The 23776-nt window shown below is 47.1% G+C and overlaps 1 protein-coding gene across 2 annotated transcripts in view; it reads right to left on the minus strand.

Moving 5' to 3' along the window:
* Positions 1-23776, minus strand: part of spast (spastin) — an 82369-nt gene that overhangs the window by 7579 nt on the left and 51014 nt on the right. For both annotated transcript variants that reach the window (XM_038800591.1, XM_038800592.1), the window contains 3 exons: positions 22882-22924; positions 21612-21691; positions 10123-10193 (listed from right to left, as the gene is read on the minus strand). In XM_038800591.1, coding sequence (XP_038656519.1) covers positions 10123-10193; positions 21612-21691; positions 22882-22924 — 194 coding nt within the window. The remainder of the gene's footprint in view (positions 1-10122; positions 10194-21611; positions 21692-22881; positions 22925-23776) is intronic.

Consider the following 23776-nt stretch of genomic DNA (forward strand, 5'->3'; position numbering starts at 1 on the left):
CCTTGCCATCCCTCTCTGACTCCGCTTCAGCGCGGGAAAAGCCGCCATTGCTGGCCACACCCCACTCTTCTCTCCTCCCCCTTCCTCCGTCCCGCGCGCGGGAAACAGGGGAGAGCCCGCGCTTTCGCCCGGCCACACCCTACCCCGCCATCTTCAATTCCACCCCCATCCCCATCCACACCGATAACAAAGCCCCCTTAAAACGAGAGGAAGAAAAAAGAGAAAAAGAAAACACGCATAACCCACTTGCTCCCCCCCCGTCCCGCCTCCCCAACTTAACAATATAACAATATAAATAACAAATCGCAAATAAATACATAAATACATAACTATGCCTGCATAACTAAATAACTACCCAATAATAACGTACTTAACCAACAGTAACCATAACCCTTAAAGAACAGATCAAAAAACAGTAAAAAAGCCCCCCCTACAACAACAATAATTTAGTGAAGTTGGCAACGTGAAGAGACACACAAAAAGGAACAAAGAAACCCCCCATAACACAAGTTTCAAAGAAACCAAACGATCCATCAACTTTAACCAAGTTCCGACCTGGCCTAAGAAAGACATGGGCCACTTGATCAGTCAAGGGTACTCGGGCGGCCTCGACCGCCGGCGTTCCCAAGTTCTAGTTCAGGTCCAGCTTTTCCTCCCGAACAAAAGTCCATGCCTCCTCTGGGGTCTCAAAGTAATGGTGCTGATCCTTGTAGGTGACCCACAAGCGCGCTGGCTGCAGCATTCCAAACTTGATCCTTTTTGCGTGCAGCACCGCCTTCGTTCGGTTAAACCGGGCCCGCCGCTTTGCCACCTCCGCACTCCAGTCCTGATATATCCGCACCGTCGAATTCTCCCATTTGCTGCTTTTCTCCCTCTTGGCCCACCTCAGCACTTTCTCCCGATCGCAGAAACGCTGGAACCGCACCAGCACCGCCCTCGGGGGCTCGTTTGCCCTAGGCCGCCTAGCCATGACCCGATATGCTTCTTCCAGCTCCAGGGGCGATGGACCGGCCCCCTCTCCCATCAGGGAGCTCAACATCTCCGCTACATATTTCGGGAGATCAGGCCCCTCCAGGCCTTCTGCTAGGCCCAGGATCCTCAAGTTCTTCCGCCTCATTCGCGTGTCCAGCTCCTCAAAGCGGCTCTGCCATTTCAGGTGGAGTGCCTCGTGCACCTCCACCTTTCCCACGAGGACCGTGGCTTCCTCCTCCCTCACCGCCATCTCCTGCTGCAGCTCTCTTATCGACGCCTCTTGGGTCGCCTGGGCCCCCATCAGCCTTGTGGTCGTCGCGTTCATGGACTCTAAGAGTTCCACTTTCAGCTCCGTAAAACACCGGAGGAGAGCGGCCTGCTGCTCCTCCGCCCATTTTCTCCAATCTTCTAGTGCGCCACCGGCCACCATTTTGGTCCTCTTCCCCCGCTTTTTTTGGGGAGCTGCTGCCGCTTTTTTTGTCGCCCCTCTCCGAGTACCGACCATAAGGTTGGTCTCACTCTCCTCAGGGAGCCTTCCCCCACCGGGATTCGTCTTTACAGTACCGTCGGGGCCCTCCAATCGGCCCTTAAACACCTTTGTCGCAGGAGCTGCCAAATGTGCGACTTAGCTGGTCATAGCCGCAACCGGAAGTCCCGAAAAGATGTAATTTTAACAATTAAAAAACTTAAAACCAGAGTTTGAAACAACATAAAATGAACACCTCGGCACTTTGAGACTAGGAAAAGTGACTGCGAAGCGGTCAGATTGTCGTAAAAGCCCAGCTGATTCATTAATAATCCTTTAGGGGGGCAGCACGGGGCGCAGTGGTTAGCATTGCTGCCTCATGGCACTGAGGTCCCAGGTTCGATTCCGGCTCTGGGTCACTGTCCGTGTGGAGTTTGCACATTCTCCCCGTGTTTGTGTGGGCTTCACCCCCACAACCCAAAGATTATCATAGAATTTACAGTGCAGAAGGAGGCCATTCGGCCCTTCGAGTCTGCACCGGCTCTTGGAAAGAGCACCCTACCCAAGGTCAACACCTCCACCCTATCCCTTTAACCCAGTAACCCCACCCAACACTAAGGCCAATTTTGGACACTAAGGGCAATTTATCATGGCCAATCCACCTCACCTGCACATTTTTGGACTGTGGGAGGAAACCGGAGCACCCGGAGGAAACCCACACAGACATGGGGAGAACGTGCAGACTCCACACAGACAGTGACCCAAGCCGGAATCGAACCTGGGACCCTGGCGCTGTGAAGCAATTGTGCTACCCACAATGCTACCATGCTGCCCAAGATGTGCAGGGTAGGTGGATTGGCCACGCTAAATTGTCCCTTAATTGGAAAAAATGAATTGGGTACTCAAAATTTATAAAAAATAAATTTTTTAAAAATTAAAATAATCCTTTAGGGCAGGAAGCCTGCTGTTTTAGCCCAGCTTGGGCCTGGTGAGACTCAGTCCTGTAACAACAAAATGATCTTTGAAGTGGTCTGACTCTCAGTTGTGTTAAACCATTAGCATCACCATTTCAAGGTAACGAAGGATGGGCAAGTAATGCTGGCTTTGTCATCGACAACTATAATGCACAAAATTTATTTTTAAAAAGATTAATGGAGGGGGGGGGGGCGGGCAGGAGCGAAGGTTTCAAAGGCAAGACTATTCTCTCTCTTCCCTCCCCCAGCATATGCCAGGCAATATCTTTTGCAGTGGTAAATGGAGCTTCACCGCTGAATTCAGTCAGGGGCAATCTTCAATGATGAGTCTTTGATTGGGATGTAGCACAGCTGCAGTCCGGGTTCTACAGCAAAACTATAGCAAACAAAGTCTCCATGTACAGCATGGTGCATTCTCCAGTAAAATACAATGAGTGGGGGATAGTAACATAATACAAAGTCGGTGAAAACTATCCCAGTTAATTATAAAACAGCTTCTCTAGTCTTCCAGTTACATCTTCAGCTGTCTAAATAGCTATTTAAGAACTTAAGAAATAGGAGCAGGAGTGGACAATTAAGCCCCTCTTGTCTGCTCCACTATTAAATACGATCATGGCCGACCTCATCTTGGCTTCCCTGCTCGCCCCAATAATCCTTAATCCTGCTACTAATTAAAAACCTATTAATCTCTTCCTTAAATCTGTTTAGTGTTCCGGTGTCCACTGTACTCTGGGGTAAAAAAATTCCACAGATTTACGACCCTTTGACTAATTCCATTCTAGAATGTCCAACAAGGGGAAACACCCACTCTATATAATAATAATCTTTATTAGTGTCACAAGTAGGCTTGCATTAACACTGCAATGGAGTTACTGTGAAAATCCTCTAGACGCCACACTCCAGCGCCTGTTCGGGTACACTGACGGTGAATTCAGAATATCCAATTCACCTAACAGCACGTCTTCCAATACTTGTGGGAGGAAACCAGAGCACCCAGAGGAAACCCAGACACAGGGAGAACCTGCAGACTCCGCACAGTGACCCAAACCGGGAATCGAACCGGGCCCCTGATGCAGTGAAGCAACAGTGCTAACCACTGTACTACTGTGCCACCCCCATCTGTCAATCTCCTATACCTCAATTGGATCTCCTCTCATTCTTCTAAACTCGTGGGCATTGGCCTAAACTGCCCAATCTCTCTTCATAAGACAAGTATTTCATCCATCCCTGGAATCTTTTCTCTGAAGCATCTCTAGTGCATTTACCTCCTTTCTAAAGGGGAGCAAAACTGTGCACAGTACTCCAGATGCGATCTCACCAAGACCCTAGTTGCAACAACAATTCCCTACTTTTATACTCTATTCCATTAGCAATGAATGCCAATATTCCATGTGCCTGCCTTACCACCTGCTGCAGCTGCATTCTAACTTTGTGATTCATGCACAAGGACACCCAGATCCCTCTGCACCAAAGCACTGAAATTTTTAGATAACAAGTTGCCATTTTTTCCCAGACAAAATGAATAACCTCATATGTATCTATGCTAAATTCCATCTGCCAAACTTTGGCTCACGCACCTAACCTATCCATATGTAAATTTCTAATTTCCTCATTGCAACTTGCTTTCCTATCTATTTGAATGTCATCTGCAAACTTGGCTATAGTATCTTCTAACCCTGCATCCAAGTCATTAATATAGATAGCCAATAGTTGGGGCCCCTACGGCCACTGTGGCACACCACTAGTTACAACTTGCCAACCAGAAAAAGACCCATTTATCCCCCTCTTTGTTTTCTGTCGGTTAACCAGTCTTCTATCCAAGCTAATATGTTACCCCCAACCCAGTAGGATCTTACCTTGTGTATTAACCCTTTTGTGCGGAACCTTATCAAATGCCTTCTGGAACTGTAGATACACTACATCTACATGATCCCTATTATCCAGTTTGCTTATTACATCTTCAAAGAACGCAAATTAGTCAAACATGATTTACCCATCATAAAATCATGCTGACTGATGGATTGTGTTTTGACTTTCCAAATGCCCCATTGCTACTTCGTTAATAATGGATTCCAACAGTTTCCCAACGACAGACGTTAAACTGACTGGTCTATAGTTTTCTACTTTCTGCCCTTCTCCCTTTTTGAATAGGGGCGTTACATTAGTCTTTTTCCAATCCACTAGAATCTTTCCAGACTCCAGGGAATTTTAGAATGGTATAACCATATCCCAGGCACAACCATCTTCAGCCCTTCCATCAAGAAATGTTTGCGGATGATTGCACAATGTTCAGCACCATTCGCAACTCCTCAGATAATAAAGTAATCCATGTCCAAATGCAGCAAGATCTGGACAATATCAAGGCTTGGGCTGGCAAGTGGCAAGTTACATTCACACCACACAAGTGCCAGGCAATGACCATTTCCTGCAAGAGAGGACCTAACCACTGCCCCTTGATATTCAATGGCATTACCATCGCCAAATCTCCCAGAATCAACATCCTCAGGATTACTATTGATCAGAAACTGAACTGGACTAGCCATATTAATACTGTGGCTACCAGTGCAGATCAAAGGCTAGGAATCCTATGGTGAGTAACTCACTTCCTGACCCTACAAAGCCTGTCCACCATCTACAAGGCACAAGTCAGGAGTGCAATGGAATACTCTCCATTTGCCTCGATGAGTGCAGCTCTAACAGCACTCGAAGCTCAGCACCATCCAGGACAAAGCAGCCCACTTAATTGCCCCCCCCCCCTCCCCCAAGCATTCAAACCCTCCACCACTGACGAACAATGGTAGCCATGTGTACCATCTACAAGATGTACTGCAGTAGTTCTCGGAGGTTCCTTAGACAGCACCTTCCAAACCCACTATCACTACCATCTAGAAGGGCAAGAGCATCAGATACCTGGGAACCCCACCACCTGGAGGTTCCACTTCAAGTCACTCACCACCCTGACTTGGAAATAGATTGCATTCCTTCACTGTCACAACATCCTGGAACTCCCTCCCTACCAGCACAGTGGGTGTACCTACATTTCAAGGGCTGCAGTGGTTCAAGAAGGCAACTCACCACCACCTTCTGAAGGGCAACTAGGGATGGGCAACAAATGCTGGTCGATCGAACGACGCCCACATCCCGTAAATTAATTTTTAAAAGAACAATGCTGCCACTTCCTTTAAGACCCTAGGATGTAGGCCTGAGGACTTGACTGCCTTTAATCTCAATAGTTTGCTTTTCCCTACTGATGGCAATTGTTTTTAAGTTCCTCCTTTTCAACAACCTCTGCATTACCTGTACTATAGGGATGGTTCTAGTGTCCTCCACCATAAAAACAGAGGCAAAATATTGATTTAGTGTCTCTGCCATGTGTTCCACAGTCTCGTCCTGAGGGACCAACGTTGGTTATAGCTACTCTTCCTTTTTTTATACTTCTAGAATCTTTTGCTATCTGATTTTATATTTTGTACTAGATTTCTTTCATACTTTACCTTTGCTCTTATTACTTTTTAGTCATGATTTGTTAGTTTTTAAAAGTTTTTCATTCCTCCAGCTTGCCACAGACCTTTGGAATATGGTATGCCTTTGTTTTTTCCTTTATGCTATATTTAATGTCCTTCCTTAGCCACAGAAGCATTTAACCCCTCTTACAATCTTTCTTCCTCTCTGGAATATATTCTAGTTGGGAGGAAGTGAATATCTCTGTCTGCCACTGTTGAACCTTTAGTCTTTCTGGCCAGTCTACTAAGGCCAAATCTGTTCGCCTGCCTATGTAATTATCTTAGTTTAACACCTGAACACTAGTGTGGGACTCAGGTTTCTTGCCCTCAGACTGAATGAAATTAAAGCATGCAATGATCACTCTTCCCTAGAAGATAATTAATTAATTGCATCTTATTACAATACTAAATCCAAAATAGACTGCTCCCTGGTTGGTTCGATAACATATTGTTCCAAGAAACAATCTTGAATACACGCTATAAACGCTCCCTTGAGGCTACCCTTACCAATTTGATTAATCTAGTCTAAATGCAGATTAAAAATCATCCACGGTTATCGTCGTACCTTTCTTACAAGCCTCCAGTATTTCCTGGTTTATACTGTGTCCTACTGTAGAACTACTATTAGGGGACCTATAAATTATTCCACTAGGGACTTCTTTCCCTTGTTTTCCTTATTTCTACCCAGACGAATTCCATGTCTTGATCTTCAGTGCCAATATCATTTCTCATGACAGCACTATCCCATCCTTTTCCTTTGACTTCTGGGCAGCAGCAGTAAATAAAGGTGAAGAATAGTGTCCAATTCTGGGTACTACACTTTAGGAAGCCGTCTTTGACAGGGTTCAGGGGCAATTTACTAGAATAGTACCAGTGATAAAGGAATTTGGTTATGTGGAGAGGCTGGAGAAGCAGGGGCTGTCCTCCCTAGACCAGAGCAAGTTAAATACATTTAATAAATGTAAGTTGTGAAGGGCTTTGACAACTGTAGATAAGGGAAAATGGTTCCAGTGACGAGGATTGGTAGCCACAGGATGCAGTTTTTTTTTTTAAATTCACGTTTAATAGATGTGGGCTTCGCTGGTTTAACCCACATTTAATGCCCATCCCTAATTTTTAAATAATTTTTATTGACAGAAGTAGGCTTACATTAACACTGCAATGAAGTTACTGTGAAAATCCCCTTGTTGCCACATCCCGGTACCTATTCAGGTACACAGAGAGAATTCAGAATGTCCAAATTGCCTAACAGCATGTCTTTCGGGACTTGTGGGAAGAAACTGGAGCGCCCGGAGGAAACCCACGCAGACACGGGGAGAAGGCACAGGCTCGGGGAGAAGGCGCAGGCTCGGGGAGAAGGCGCAGGCTCGGGGAGAAGGCGCAGGCTCGGGGAGAAGGCGCAGGCTCGGGGAGAAGGCGCAGGCTCGGGGAGAAGGCGCAGGCTCGGGGAGAAGGCGCAGGCTCGGGGAGAAGGCGCAGGCTCGGGGAGAAGGCGCAGGCTCGGGGAGAAGGCGCAGGCTCGGGGAGAAGGCGCAGGCTCGGGGAGAAGGCGCAGGCTCGGGGAGCAGGCGCAGTCTCGGGGAGCAGGCGCAGGCCCGGGGAGCAGGCGCAGGCCCGGGGAGCAGGCGCAGGCTCGGGGAGCAGGCGCAGGCTCGGGGAGCAGGCGCAGGCTCGGGGAGCAGGCGCAGGCTCGGGGAGCAGGCGCAGGCTCGGGGAGCAGGCGCAGGCTCGGGGAGCAGGCGCAGGCTCGGGGAGCAGGCGCAGGCTCGGGGAGAAGGCGCAGGCTCGGGGAGAAGGCGCAGGCTCGGGGAGAAGGCGCAGGCTCGGGGAGAAGGCGCAGGCTCCTCACAGAGTGACCCAACTCGGGGAATCGAACCAGGGTCCCTGGCTGTGAAGCAACAGTGCTAATCATTGTGCTACCATACCACCAGTTCCCTAGTTGCCCTCGAGAAGGTGGTGAGGAGCTGTCTTCTTGAACTGCTGCAGTCCACGTGGTGAAGGTACACCCACTGTGCTATTAGGGAGCACGTTCCAGGATTTTGACCCAGCAACCAAGAAGGAACGGCGATATATTTCCAAGTTAGGATGGCGTATGACTTGGAGGAGAACCTCCAGGCGGTGGTGTTCCCATGTACCTGCTGCCCTTGTCCATCTAGATAGTAATGGTTGTGTGTTTGGAAGATGCTGCTTAAGGAGCATTTGCAAGTTGCTGCAGCGCATCTTGTAGATGGCACACATGGCTGCAACTCAGCGTCAGTGGTGGAGGGACTGAATGTCTGTGGAAAGAGCACCAATCAAGCAGGGTTGCTTTGTCCAGGATGGTGTTAAGCTTAGAGTATTATTGGAGATGCACTCATCCAGGTAAGTGGGGAATATTATATCACACTCCTGACTTGTGCCTTATAGTCAAAGTATTTAGATGGCTAGGCAATGGCAACTCCCAGATTGTTGGTAGTGGGGAATTCAGTGATGATAACGCAACAGAATTTCATGGGGCAATGGTTTGATTCTCTCTTATCGGAGATGGTCATTGCCTGAAACTTGTGTGGTACGAATATTACTTGCCACCCCAAGCCTAGATATTGTCCAGGTCTTGCTGCATTTGCTGATGGACTGCTTCAGTGTCCGACGAGTCGCAAATGGTGAACATTATGCTGTCATCAGCGAACATCCCCACTTCTGACTTTATGTTGGAAGAATGGTCACTGATGAAGCAGCTGAAGATGTTTAGACCTGGGGCATGACCCTGAGGAACTCCTGAAGTCCCAGGACTAACCTCCAACCACCACAATCATTTTCCTTTGTGCTAGGTATGATTCCAATCAGTGGAGTTTTCCCCAATTTTCATTGATCCCAGTTTGTTAGGGCTCCTTGATGCCATACTCGATCAAATGCTGCCTTGATGTCAAGGGTAGTCACTCTCACCTCACCTCTGGCATTCAGTTCTTTTGTCCATGTTTGAAGCAAGACTATAATGAGCTCAGGAGATGAATGACCCCGGCGGAACCCAAACTAGATATCCACGAGCAGGTTATTGCTAAGTAAATGCTGTTGATACCACTGTTGATTATCTCTTTGATCCTCTTACTGATGATCGAGAGTAGACTCATTTAGTGGTAATTGGCCGGGTTGGATTTGTCCTGCTTTCTGCGGACAGGACATACCTGGGCAATTTCCCACATTGTCGGGTAGATGCCAGTGCTGTAGCTATACTGGAACAGTTTGGCTAGGGGTGCGGCAAGTTCTGGAGCACAAGTCCTCAGTACTATTGCTGGAATATTGTCAAGGCCCATAGCCGTTGCAGTATCCAGTACCTTCAGCTATTTCTAGATATCATGCAAGGTAAATCAAATTAGCTGAAAACTGGCATTTGTGATGTTAGCGACCTCTGGAGGAGACCAAGATGGATCATCCACTCGCACTTCTGGCTGAAGATTATTGCTAAAGTTTCAGCCTTGTCTTTTGCACTGATGTGCTAGGCTCCTCCATCATTGAGAATAGGGATATTTGTTGAGGCTCCTCCCCCAGTGAGTTGTTTAATTGTCCACCACCATTCACGATTGGATGTGGCAGGACTGCAGAGTTTAGATCTGATCCGTTGGTTGTGGAATCGCTTCGCTCGGTCAATCAATTGCTGCTTATGTTGTTTGGCATGCAAGTAGTCCTGTGTTGTAAGCTTCACGAGATTGATACTTCATTTTTCGGTATGCCTGGCATGCCCTCCTGCACTCTTCATTGAACCAGGGTTGATCACCTGGCTTGGTGGTAATGGTAGAGTGGGGGATATGCCGGGCCGTGAGGTTACAGACTGTGGTTGAGCACAATTCTGCTGCAGATAGCCCACAGCGCCTCATGGATGCCCAGTCTCGAGTTGCTAGATCTGTTCTGAATCTATCCCATTATCGTTTGTAGTGCCACACACCACTCAGATGGAGGTAATTGACAAAAGAACCAGGAGGGAGATGAGAAAATAATTTTTTTATATACGCGATTAATCGTGATGATCTAAAATAATGGTGGACACAGATACAATAATACATTTCTAACAGCAACTGGAGATAAATACTTGAGGAAAACACTTAGGAGGGTTGTGAGAAAGAGCACTAGCATGGGATTAATTGGATAGTTCTTTGAAAAGAGCACAAATAGGCACAAAGAGTAGAATGGCCATTTTGCATGCTATATCTTTGTATATCACACAACCTACCTCGAATTGGACCCAATGCTGCATCCTTCGCCAGTGCAGTCAGGTCACTCCCAGAATACCCTTCTGTTTGTCTGCAAGGAGGAGTGGGAAAATTAAAAATATGTACTTACACACACAGGCAATAAGTAAAACTGAGCATTTGTTGAAAATATTCAAGGTCCTTTGAGTTAAACAGAAAGCAGTAAAGATGCTCCTGAATAATGAATTTCAGGAGAGGACGTCAAAGGAATTATACAGTAATATGTTACTAGACCAAACTATCAGATGTCAAGCTATCCCAATTGTGGTTGCCGCAATACAATTTCAACCAAATGGAATGTGAACTGCATTTAGTAGAGGGGAATCAATGATTTGAATGAGATAGAGGGAGTGTTGAATAGGTCGTGAAAGGAGAATGAGGGGAATTAGGGAGGAAGGTATAAGAAGCTGACAGTTCAGGGAATGCGCATGCAAGATTGAGAGGACCAAAGGGTATGGGAGGGGAGATTCAGAAACAGATTTCACGGTAAGATTCACAGGCTTTTTTTAAACCCATACAGCCACAGGGGCTGGTTTAGCACAATGGGCTAAATAGCTGGCTTTTGAAGCAGACCAAGGCAGGCCAGCAGCACGGTTCAATTCCCGCACCAGCCTCCCTGAACAGGCGCCGGAATGTGGTGACTAGGGGCTTATCACAGTAACTTCATTTGAAGCCTACTTGTGACAGTCAGCGATTTTCATTTCATTTCATTGGGTCGAGTGTGGGCAGATTGGGCCATAACTTCCACCCAGTGGTGTAAAGACATGGCCTGCTAGAATTACAAGTGCACTTATCCGTTCTGTCAAAGCCTCTGCTGGCTGGAGCTACTTGGGAGTCTGCAGTGAAAGAGTTCCCGGAGGCCACAACCCAGTGCAACACCAGTAAGCTCAGGGAGGCCACATAGCATTTTTTCCAAACTATACTGGCTGTCATAAAACAGGTAGGAGGCAAGTGGATAGAATTTGGATTGGGGGGGGGGGGGGGGGGGGGGGGGTGTCAGTGCATCAGAGTGACTATAAGCGATTTAAAATCACTGTCTGATAGTTCCCAGTGCTACAGAAGAGGTGGAACCAACCACTAGCTCATGCTCTCTGCAGCCCTTTATAGAATGAATGAATGAATCAATGTTGGAAAACATTCAGTGCAGGTGTTGCCCAGAAAATGGCTTCCTGTTATGGGCCAGGGTTTAGAAAACTCTAAAGTATATCATGGAGTTCACCTGACCTACAACTGCTTATAGATTTTGGTTACGGGAGAGCACAAGGGCCTGTCTTTCAGGTGTTATTTAACAGAGGCCTTAAGCACTTTTAATCCAAAACAAAGTTGATTCTATGAAATTAGTTAACATTTTTATAAACACAGAGTAAGCATTTTTATCAACTATAAACATAAATACCCCACACAGCTACAGCACTCTATGTATAACCCTTAATAAATTTCCCCCTTTAAACTGTTCCAATTTAATAACACGATCCCATAAACCAGAAACCCCTTTTCAAAGGTGTGGCCGAGCACACAGCACTCAAGACCTGATATACACTCTTGTTTTGTTTCCTTTTCAAAACATCTGGAAACGGCTTTTAAAATGCAGAGAGAGTTAAGATGTGAAAATGAAAGCAAAAAAACTCAGAGCCACAGAACAGCTCCGCCCACATAATGATATCACCCACATTTCTTTTGGGACACTCCCATGACGCTTCCTCAGAAATTTAAACCACAGTAGCTCCATGTACACAGTAGCTCCATGTACACTCTCCATATCGCATTAGGACTCATCTAACTAGCCAAAGATATCTTACCATTGTACTGGATATTGATGCTGTTAATGTTCAACCACCTTGCTATGTGCACATTAAAGTCGCCACAGTCCCAGATGACCATAGGCTGCTTTCCACTTGTGAGGGGAAAGAGCTTACTGGTGGTGATGTCAAAGGAGTTGTTGGTGTTCATGGAACAGATGGGAGAGGGCCTCATATCTGTGTAGATTTAGGTATCCGAGCGATAAGGAGTTTTCTTTCTTATCCCACATCGGGTTTACTCCTGGATTGATTTTTGTGGGTAGGTCGGTCTCTACTCCCTGGGGTTGGGGGGGAGGGGGGGGGGGGGGACGATTGTTATATCAGACCCTGGCCTACATTATGTGGACCTGTTGTTGGAGTCAGGCCATCGGGTTGGACACTGCGTTGCTCACCGATATGGGATTTTCCAAGTGGGCTTCCTCTGTTATTGGGGAGTGTGGTTTAACAAGAACAAGGCGGTTTCGCCTTCCACGCTCTGGAAAGCATTGACGGCAGTTATTGGGGGAGGGGGTGGGGGGGTGCTAGGGCTAAGGCTAGCTGTCTGCTAGCTCACCAACTGAAACGGCAGGCTGTCCCCTGGGAGATAGTTCAGGTTAAGGACTCGGCTGGCGGGTTGGTTTCTGCCCCAGAGAAGGTGAATGAGATGTTTGAGGTCCTTTATCGTGGGCTCTACAAGTCTGAGCCTCAGAGGATTTGATAATGTGACAATTTTTGGATAGGTTGACCGTCCTGGATGGGGAACAGGAGAGAAGGGGCCAATTGGACAGGAGGAGATCATGAATTGTATTTGTTTATTGCAGACGGGCAAGGCACCGGGTCCAGACGAATTCCCAATTGAATTTTACAATCGATTGGTTCTGCAACTAGGGGGTGTTGCCGGCCACCCTGGCGCAGGCATCAATGTCACCAATTCTGAAGTAGGACAAGGATCCCACGGAGTGCGGTTTTCTCTGCTGAATGCTGACGCTAAGCTGTCGGCTACGGTGTTGGTGACTCATTTGGATCCCCGCCTGCAGGGGGCGATTTCGGAGGAGGAGACAGGATTTGTTACGGGCAAGCAGTTGTCGGCCAACATTGAGATTGTTGAATGCGCTGTTGTTGCCCTGCTCAGTGGAGGCAGAAAATGAGTTCTCGTCTGGCCAGCACCAGTTTCAGATATCTGGAAATTCGAGGGGCCCATGATTGGGCCTCGCTCCATAAACTTAATTTGGTCAGTGTGGTGGACGTGATGAAGGCTGATTTGAAGAGATGGTATGCCCTTCCTCTGACCTTGATGGGAAGAGTACAGACAGTGAAGATGAATATTCTCCCACAGTTTTTGTTTCTGTTCGAATGTCTCCCAGTCTTTATTTGATAGGGTCAATAATTTAATATCTACTTTTGTTTGGATGGGTTAAGGCCCCCTCGGGTTTGCAGGATATTTCTGCAAATCAAATTAGGCTCTATGTCGCTGTTGGTGCCGATTTATAGGAACCATAGATTAGTGCCGTCTGGTTTAGATTCAACATTCAGGGCATGGGAGAGGGTGGGATCGGAGAGGTTCAGTGATTAGTTTCTGGAGTGCAGGTTTGCCAGTCTAGATGAGATTTTGGAGAAGTTCCAGCTCCCGAGAGGGAATGTATTCAGATACTTCCAGCTGCACAAGCAAGGAGCTTCTTCGTTTCCCCTGGTACCAGCACCCTCACTCATGGATAGGATCCTGTCCTTGGACGAGCGAGAGGAAGGAAGGATCCCAGAACTTATGGGCAGTTGTTGGCGATGGAGTAGGCATCACTGGAAGTAAAGAGGAAATAGAGGATGAGCTGGGTTTGGTCTTCGAGGTGTGGGGAATGAGGCACTGGGCACATCTGACCAGGGCACATAGGAGTTAGTTCTTCTTGGGCTGGAGGACAGGTGCGAGCAGTGCTCCAGGGGGCTGGTGAATCACATGCACATATCCTGGTCCTGCCCCAAGCTGGTTAATTTTTGGGTCTCCCTTTTTTTGAAACAATGCAGGGATTCTGGGTGTTCGACTGGAGCGGTGCCCATTGGTGTCCATTTTGGAAGTGGCAGACTCACCGGTGCTGCAGGCGGGGGCGAAGGCAGATAGAGGTTTTGGCCTTCACCTCGCTAAAAGCCCGGATGCGAATCTTGCTTGGGTGGAGGTCTCCGGTTCCGCCTCAGGCTTTGGCCTGGTTAGGGGACCCAATAGAGTTCCTGTACTTTGAGAAGATCGCGCATGCGGTGAGGAGGGGGGGGGGGGGGTGTAAGTGGACAGGTTGGAGCCATTCATTGCCTTTTTTAAGGGGCTGGTTATCGTCAGCTGTTGGGGGTATAGAAGAGTCTTGGTATAACATTGGTTTGGGGTGGGTTGTGTTCATTATAGCAATATTGAAAATTTTTTTTGTATAAAAATATATTTTTTAACAAATCTCTTGCAGAATGACATCAATAATTCTACTAAATAGGAATCCCCAGGTAATGCTGCAGACAGTGCCTCGTTATTGCGATTTTTCCAGTTACCTCAGCTAGCTTTGGCGCAGTAGTGTCCAAATATTTGTTTCCACAGGTTTCACCAGAACATATCCACTAAATGAGGCGATTGTGTGTGTGTGTGTGTGTGTGTGTGTGTGTGTGTGTGTGTGTGTGTGTGTGTATATGTCTCGCGAATTGTGGGACAGTCTCAGAATAAGAAGTAGGCCATTTAGGACTGAGGTGAGGAAAAGTTTCTTCAGGTGGAGGGTGTGAATCTTTGGCAATCTCTACCCCAGAGGGTAGAGAAGCTCAACCATAGAGTTATGTTCATGAGATTTCGAAATAAAGATATCAAAGGATATAGGGATAGTACAGGAAAGTGGCATTAAGATAGAAGCCCAGCCATGATCTATATGAATAGTGCAGCAGGCTCGAGAGCTGAATAAAACTATAAGACAGGAGCAGAATTAGGCCGCTTGGCCCATCGAGACTGCTCTGCCATTCAATCATGTGTTTTGCATCCCCATTCTCCTGCCTTCTCCTCATAACCCCTGATCCCCTTATTAATCAAGAACCTATCTATCTGTCTTAAAAACAGTGATTTGGTTTCCACAGCCTTCTGCAGCAAAAAGTTCCACAGATTCACCACCCTCTGGCTGAAGAAATTCCTCCTCATCCCTTCAGCCTGAGGCTGTGCCCTCAGGTTCTAGCTCTTCCTACTAGTGGAAACATCCTCTCCATGTCCACTTTATCTAGGCCGATCAGCATTCTGTAAGTTTCAATAAGATCCCCCATATCCTTCTAAACTCCAACGAGTACAGATCCAGAGTCCTCAACAACTCCTCACAGAAAAACACTTTCACTGTACATCATATTTGTAGCCACAAACTATTCCAAGCGTCCTTCACGAGTGAAACTTTGTCAATCCCTTGCTTTCCAAACCCTCAAAGACCAGACCCATCTCCTGCAACGGGTCTGAAATATACAAGAGCAGGTTATTTGCGTAGAGCGAGACCCGGTGCTCCACCCTCCTCCCCCACCCCGAACTTTCCAGTTCCTAGAGGCTCTTAACACCCTGGCCAGTGGCTCTATGGCCAGAGCAAACAGTAGCGGGGAGAGGGGACACCCTTGTCTCGTCCCTCGGTGTAGTTTAAAATACCCCGACCTCAGCCAGTTCGTACGCACACGCGCTACCGGTGCCCGATAGAGCAACAGCACCCAGTCAATGAAGCCCTCACCAAACCCAAACCTTCCCAGCGCCTCCCACAGGTAATGCCATTCCACCCGATCAAAAGCCTTCTCTGCATACATCGCTACCACCACCTCCGCCTCCTCTCCTTTGGAGGGCATCATAATAACATTCAAAAGCCTTTGAACATTTGCCGTGAGTTGCTTTTCCTTTACAAAACCTGTCTGGTCTTCCCCTATCACCCCCGGGGACACAATCCTCGATCCTTATGACCAGTATCTTAGCCAGCAGTTTGGCGTCCACATTCATTTACAAATTGGCCTGTATGACCCGCATTGCTCCGGATCCTTCTCCCGTTTCAGGATCAATTAAATCGAGGCCTGCGACATTGTTGGGGGTAGGACGCCCTTCTCTCTTGCTTCATTAAATGTCCTCACCAGCAGGACAATATCAATATCTCAATATCTCCGAAAGCTTCTGATAGAATTCCACCGGGTAGGCGTCCGGCCCCGGGGCCTTGCCCGACTGCATGCCCTCCAGCCCCTCCATTATTTCCTCAATTTCAATTGGGGCTCCCAGCCCTTCCACTAGATCCTCATCCACCCTTGGTAACCTCAACTGACCCAAAAACTGCCTCATCCCCTCCACCCCAGCTAGGGGTTCTGACTCTCATAATTTGCTGTAAAAGTCCTTAAACACTTCATTCACCCCGACTGGGTCCAGGACCATGATCCCACCTCTACTCTTTACTCTCCCCATCTCCCTGGCCGCCTCCCCTTTTCTGAGCTGGTGCGCAAAACACTCTGCTTGCCTTTGCCCCATACTCCTAGATTCCCCCCCCCCCCCCCCCCCCCCCCCCCGCTTGCCTTCCTCAGCTGTTCCACTGCCTTCCCTGTAGTCAACAGCCCAAACTCCACCTGTAACCTCCGCATCTGGGGCCTGAGTATCTCCTGTCTACCTGAAAAATCTCTTTAACTAACCTATACCTCTCAGCCCGTTCCACCTTTTCTCTGTGGGACCATATCGAGATTAATTCCCCTCTGACCACTGCCTTCAAAGCTTCCCAAACCGTCGCTGCAGAGACCTCCCCCGTATCATTTGTTTCCAGGTAGTTCTGGATGTACGTATTCACCCGCCTACAGACCGCTTTGTCCGCTAACAACCCCACATCCAGCCTCCATAGCAGGCATTGTCCTCTTTCCAAACTAACCCATAGATCCACCCAATGTGGGGCATGATCCGACACTGCGATTGCCGAGTACTCAGTATCCACCACCCCGATATTAGAGCCCTGCTCAGAACAAAAAAGTCGATCCGAGAGTATACCTGGTGGACATGGGAGAAAAAAGAAAACTCCTTCACCCTTGGCCGTGCAAACCTCCATGGATCTACTCTCCCCATCTGTTCCATAAACCCCTTCAATTCCTTTCCCGCAGCTGGCAGCCTGTCCTGGATTTTGACCGGTCCAATTAAGGATCAATGACTGTTAAAATCTTCCCCCATGATCAAGTTATGGGATCTTACCTTGCACCCGCCTCATAAATTCCACATTGTCCCAATTCAGAGCATATACGTTCACAAGTACCACCCGCACCCCCTCCAGCTTCCCACGCCGCCCCCTCACCAATGTGACACGATTCTCCCCGCCTCAAATGCCACCTGTTTATTAATCAAAATCGCTGGCCCCCGGTCTTTGAGTCGAGCCCCGAGTGGAATACTTGGCCAGCCGACCCCTTTCTCAATCTAGTCTAGTCTGTAACCTTTAGGTGTGTCTCTTGTAATATTGCCACGTCCACCTTCAGCCCCCTCAAATGCACAAACACGCGAGCCCTCTTGACCGGCCCATTCAGCCCTCTAACGGTCCATGTAATCAGCCTGGTCGGGGGACTCTTTCTCTCTCCCCACCCCGGTAACAGTGCCAGAAACCCAACCCCCACCCCCATATCAAGCTCAAGCTTATCACCTGCTCGCCGCCCCCCCCCCCCCACTGTGCTTCCGTGAATCAGCTGACCTGATAGCTCCCACCCATGGCACCAAACAGACCGTCTCCCTATTGTTCTCTCACCTCTCACCCACTTGGACATAGATATTCATTCCCCAGAACAGCAGAAGAACCAACCACCCCACCTCCCCGCCTCCACCCAGCTCCTAGTAAGGCAAAGTTACCGTTAGCCATCGAAACGGCCCCTTATTGCACATAACACTACTTATTCAAACCAGCACAAAAGTGATTGTCAACGAATCACCATTGTCGTACTCTCCCCAAGGATTCAGTGTCTTTAGTCCACATCCAGTCTTTTGTCCCTGATGAAAGTCAATGCATCGTCTGGTGTTTCGAAGTAAAATTCCCGGTCCTCATATATGACCCACAGATGCGCTGGGTACAACATCCTGAACATCACCCCATTCTTAAAGAGGGCCAATTTTGCCCGATTAAACCAGGCTCGCCTCTTAGCCAAATCCGCACCCAGGTCGATAAATTCACAGCTCTCAATTCTCTCACCTGCTGCTCCTTTCTTTCTTGGCCCACCGCAGAACGTGTACCTTGTCCAGGGATCGGTGCATATGAACCACCATCGCCCTCGGCGGCTCGTTTGCTTGGGACTTCTTCGCGAGGGCTCTGTGCCTCAGCCCCCATCAACTTCTCCAATATATTCGTCACATAGGCCCTCGCATCCGATCCTCACTGCCTTCAGGGAGGCTGACGATTCTCAGATTCTGCCTCCTGGACCTGTTCTCCAGGTCGTCCAACTTCTCCTGCATTCTTTTCTGGCGGTCATTCATCATCTCGACCTTGGTCTCCAGCACAGTTAGGTATTCCTCGTGCTCGGACACCTTTTTCTCCACAACCTGGATCACTCGTCCGTGGGTTTCTTGATACTGCACAACCTGATCATTCGAAGCCTTGATCGGGTCCAGCATGTCCTTCTTAAGCTTGGCGAAGCAATCTTCAAAAAACTTTATCAGCTGCTCCGTCGACCACTGTAACATCTCCCCGTGGCCCCGCTTTGCCAGCTCTGTTCGAGTCTTTCTTGTAGAACTTTGTCTTCTCACACGGCTACTTCTGGTCCAATTCTCCATACACTGGAGGGGGATTTCTCCTGACCGTCTCACTCTCCACCGGTTCAGCCAATAAAATCCGGAAAAAAAACGAGAAAAAAAGTTCCAAAGGTCCATCACAGGCGCGAGTTATCAAACGTGCAAACTACTCCCGCCACTGGAAGAGGTTCTTCACGTGTTTAACAGTGGCTTCGACTTAGTCCACATTTGGAGGGAGTCCAGGATCATCTTTGTTGGGGTGAAGAGATCACCTGTCATCTCCATCAGCTGGTGGTGAAATTCTCTGACAAAGAAATTCCTGCAAACCTCACAGGATGTGAGCCACCATCTTCAAGAACGGAGTCAAACAGACTTTGGGAACTACTGAGGAATCTCCCTACTCGCCATCGCCGGGAAGATCATCGTCCAAATCATCACCAGCTGCCCAGACCTGAAGAAATTCTTCGGAAAAGTCAATGTGGCTTCTTATCAAACCATGGAATTTTCACTGCTCGGCAACTTCTAAGAGGAATGCCAGGAGCAATATCAACAACTTGACATGGCCTTCATCGATCTGACCAAGACTTCCGGCTCAATCAATCGAGAAGTGCTCTGGAAGATCCTGTCAAAGGCCGGCTGTCCAGAGAAATTCGTTCTCTGACTCCTCTATGAAAAGATGTTGGCGACATTCCTCCCTGTCGGAAATAAGACAGAAACCTTTGAGGTCAAGACTGGAGTCAAGTAGGGCTTGTTATCGCTCCCCGTTTGCTCCATCTTCATTGGCACCATCCTTGACATTGTCAAGAGCCAGTTTTCCAGTTGAGTGGACACTGTCTCCAGGATGGGCGGAAATCTTGTATAAAACAACATTGATATCACTTGTGAAACTTTGAGGATGACATCGCCATCGCTACTCGCTCAGAAGAGAATCTCCAAACCATGCTCAACACCTTCGCGGAAGCATACCAAAGAATTGGTCTCGGCATCAAAAGTAGCTTACCAACCCAGTCGGTTACGGCCTCTCCCTCCACTAAAATCAACGGAGAAACCCGACCAAACGTAAAACATTTCCCATACCTGGGCAGCCTACTCTCCTCTTAAGGTTGACATTGATGTGGAGATCCAACATATCCTCTTTTGAAGGATCTTTGACAACCGCACTGATACCAAGATCCTCGTGTACAAGGTGATCACCCACCCAACTATTCTATATGGCTCAGAAACTTGGACTACGTAGATGCCATCTCAAGGCCCTGGAGAGGTACCATCAATGCTGTTGGGAGAGAGATTCACCACATCAGCTGGGAGGACAGGCATACTAACATCAGTGTCCTTAAAGGAACCAAGAGCACCAGCGTAGAGGTCATGATCATCCAAAACCAACTCTGCTGGGCCGGCCATGTGCTTCGGATGTCAGAGTCCTGACTGTCAAAATAAACCTTCTTTTCCCAGCACAAAGAAGGCTTTTGAACGAGAAGGACAAAGGGAGTGCTTCAAAGACATCCTGAAGGCCTATCGCAAGAAATGCAACGCAGACATCATCGTCTGGGAGACCACTGCTCAGAAGAGACCTACTTGGAGGAACCTCCAGATTGAAGGGAAACAATTCTTGGAATACACCAAGAGGAGGCCAGGAAAAGGAGCTTCAGAAAGGAATACCAGCGATCTAGGATCGATCCCACCTTCCATAAACACCTGCCAAGTTGCAATCAAAGATGTAGCTCTAGGATCGGGCTCATCAGCCATCCAAGAACCCACCGCCAGTAATATGGAGTTTCTTAGGTCAACAATCATATTTGTTAGTGAGTGATCTCCGAAGAATCATCTCTTTTTTAATTCCATCTACCGATACAAAGGGCATCTGTCGCAACGGCTGGTTGACTTTGATACCAGAGTGTGCTAAATTGTCAGGCTCTCCTTGATGGGTTTACAATGGAATGGTTTTCTCTGGCCTAAACGCCTGATCCAGAAACAAGCTGTGGAGTAGATCATGCCAAAAAGGAGATGTGATAGACACTCTGGTGTTCTAGAGAATGTCACGAGGAGAACAGCACTGCAAAATCTTCACTGGATCGAGCAGACAGCGAGAACGCCTGACATATGGCATTGGACTTGGATGCCTAAACTATAAAGATGCGTCAGTCATAATTTGCATCTTTGGATTGGAAACCTGCAAATGACACTATTATACAATAGGGAACCAGGCCCATCGGTTTGATATCAATTGTGGGGAAGTTACTGGAATGTATTAATGACAGTGACTCAGGACTTGGGTCAACTGATAGTAATCATAGATTTGTGATGAGTATATTACGTTTCACTAATCTAGTTACTTTTTTTCTGAGGGGGTCATTAGCATTTGATAAGATTTTGCACAAGAGATTAGCTACAGAAATTAGTCTGCATGCAAATTTAGGTCACCTTGCGATGCGGATGGCTAATTAGTTGAGGGGTAGAAGACGAGAGAGAGTAGAGATAACTGATACTGGCAACTTATATTTTCCAGGGAACTGTTCTCAGGTCTCAACTTTTCAGCATACATATGTATGACTGGAATGAAGGATAGAGACTTATATTACAGTTGTAGATGATACTATAACCTGGGGAGGATACATTGCAGATTCACCAGAATTACTCCAATTACTGGTTTAGACCAGATAGTTAAAAATTGGATAAGAAACGGTTGCATACACTTGGTTTCTAATGACTGACGTTTAGATAGTTGGTGGATCACCAAATCAACATTAAAAGGTAGGTACAGAGAATTTATTTTCTCCAGTGGGGAAATCTAGAACAAGGGAATACATTAAAGCCACTTTGTGAATATAGGACAGCTTGATTTTGAGATTCACTCATGTTGCAGTTCACCTACCACCCCTCCCCACCACCGTCCCACTCAATCCCAAAAAATTAGATTTGTTAAACAGAACAAAAATGGCTCATCCGGACTGCCCATTTCAATAGTTCAAAGGGATTATGAATTACTTACTTGGACAGATGTTCAAGGTCTTTCTGGCTCAGTGGATACCCGTGTTTGGCCAAAAGATTTGTAATCAGCAACAACCGTGTCTGTGGAAGAGGATCATAGGAGAATGAAGATTAATGTTACAGTGCAAAACTATTCAGACTTAAACACATGTCACATTCTGCACCACAGCTGTGCTTTTTCTAGTAGAACATTTGGTTGGGGAATTTATGGAGAACCCAGGGAGAAGGGACTAAAAGAGATCATTTCTACATCCATTAACACTTACTGATTTCCCCATAGTTAAGAACATGTAACCTACTTATGTAAGCCTACTTGTGACACTAATAAAGATTACTATTTTTACTCCAAACCAATGCTCCAGGGCAACCTGCTCTTCACAGTCATCCATATCACCCAGGGTCATAGTCCACATCCTTGACAGCTACCCAAGTCCATAAACAGTTTACATTGATTAGAAATAAAGTGTAAGATATAGGAGAGTGAAATGAGCTAACCAGGTGAGTGCAAGTACAAGTGTTTGCTTTTGTGTAGTCCAAAAAAGCTCACACCGGGTGGCATGGTGGCGCAGTGGTTAGCACTGCGTCTTACGGCACTGAGGACCTGGGTTCACTCTTGGCCCTGGGTCACTGTCTGTGTGGATTTTACCCATTCTCACCGTGTCTGCGTGGGTTTCACCACCACAACCCAAAGATGTGCAGGTTAAGTGGATTGGCCACACTAAATTGCCCCTTAATTGGCAACAAAAAAATTGGATACTCTAAATTTATACTTAAAAAAACCCAAAAAACTCATCCCGATATCTAACATTTCAATATTAGGGTTAGTCACAGTGCGAGCCAAATTTATAAAATGCCAAGTCTAGGGAGCCTGGAAATTCTACAGCCTATGTGAGGGGAGTTGACAAATTAACACTAATGCACACTAATATGGGTGGCAGGGTAGCACAGTGGTTAGCACTGTTGCTTCACAGCTCCAAGGACCCGGGTTCAATTCCCGGCTTGGGTCACTGTCTGTGCAGAGTCTGCATGTTCTCCCCGCGTCTGCAGGAGTTTCCTCCGCGTGCTACGGTTTCCTCCCACCCGAAAGGCGTGCTTGTTAGGTGAATTGGACATTCTGAATTCTCAACAGGCACTGTAGAGTGGCGACTGGGGGATTTTCACAGTAACTTAAGTGCAGAGTTAATGTAAGCCTACTTGTGACAGTAACAAAAATTATTAATAAATATACCATTTAAAACTAGGCTGAAAATTTTCCAATGTAGTTCACGCACCTTTTCATTTGGTAATGAGACAAACACCCTCTTTGCAAAACGTCTGCAGGGGAAAAGAATAGAAATTGAAGATTGTTCAAACTATACTTCTATTAAGTACACTTCTATTAAGTATACAAAGTGCTTTTCAGAATGGTTTGATGTAATCCTGGTAAGTGCGCCTGACATTAGACACCGAATAACTCATCTAAATTATCTTCTTTATAAATCGGAGCATTCATAACTTAGAATCATAGAATGATACATCACAGGTGGTAGCAATTCCGTCCATTGTGCTGTATCGTTGAAAGAACTATCCAATGAGTCCTGCTTTTCTGCTCATGGGCCAGCAAATACTTCCCTTCAAGTATTTTTTTCCAGGTCCCTTTGTGAAAGGTATTATTGGGGAGGGTCATTAGCCATGCTGTAGCCATATCTGGAGTAGTGTACACAACTCTGGCACTATTTTACAGCAAGGTTATCTAGGCATTTGTGACAATACAAAATTGGGCAATCAAGCAAACACATCTTTCTCATCTTCAAAACAGTGCCCCATTGGGCATCTTTTGTGTCCACTTGGGAAGGCAAACTAGGCCTGGTTTAGCATTTTTGACAGTGCAGCACTTCCTCAGTACTGCATTATGGGCTCAAACCTTTGAGACTTGAACACATGACCCCAGGACTCGGACGAGTGTATAATATCCACTAAGCAAAACAGAAGGCAGTAATTTCAAACAAGCACAATTCAGGAAACTGAATGCTACTGTTCCATAGTCTGCTTTAACATCAGAACACATAAAAGTAGAAAAAGCAACATATTTAGTCAAAAACACAGCCTGGTTAGCCAAGCCGCTGCAACAGAACCTTTTAACAAAAAAGTTTGGTTTGCCTAAAAGGTCAGAGATGTTCAAAGGCC

The sequence above is a fragment of the Scyliorhinus canicula genome, chromosome 6 (genome assembly GCF_902713615.1).
Source record: "Scyliorhinus canicula chromosome 6, sScyCan1.1, whole genome shotgun sequence".
NCBI classification, from domain to species: Eukaryota; Metazoa; Chordata; class Chondrichthyes; order Carcharhiniformes; family Scyliorhinidae; genus Scyliorhinus; species Scyliorhinus canicula.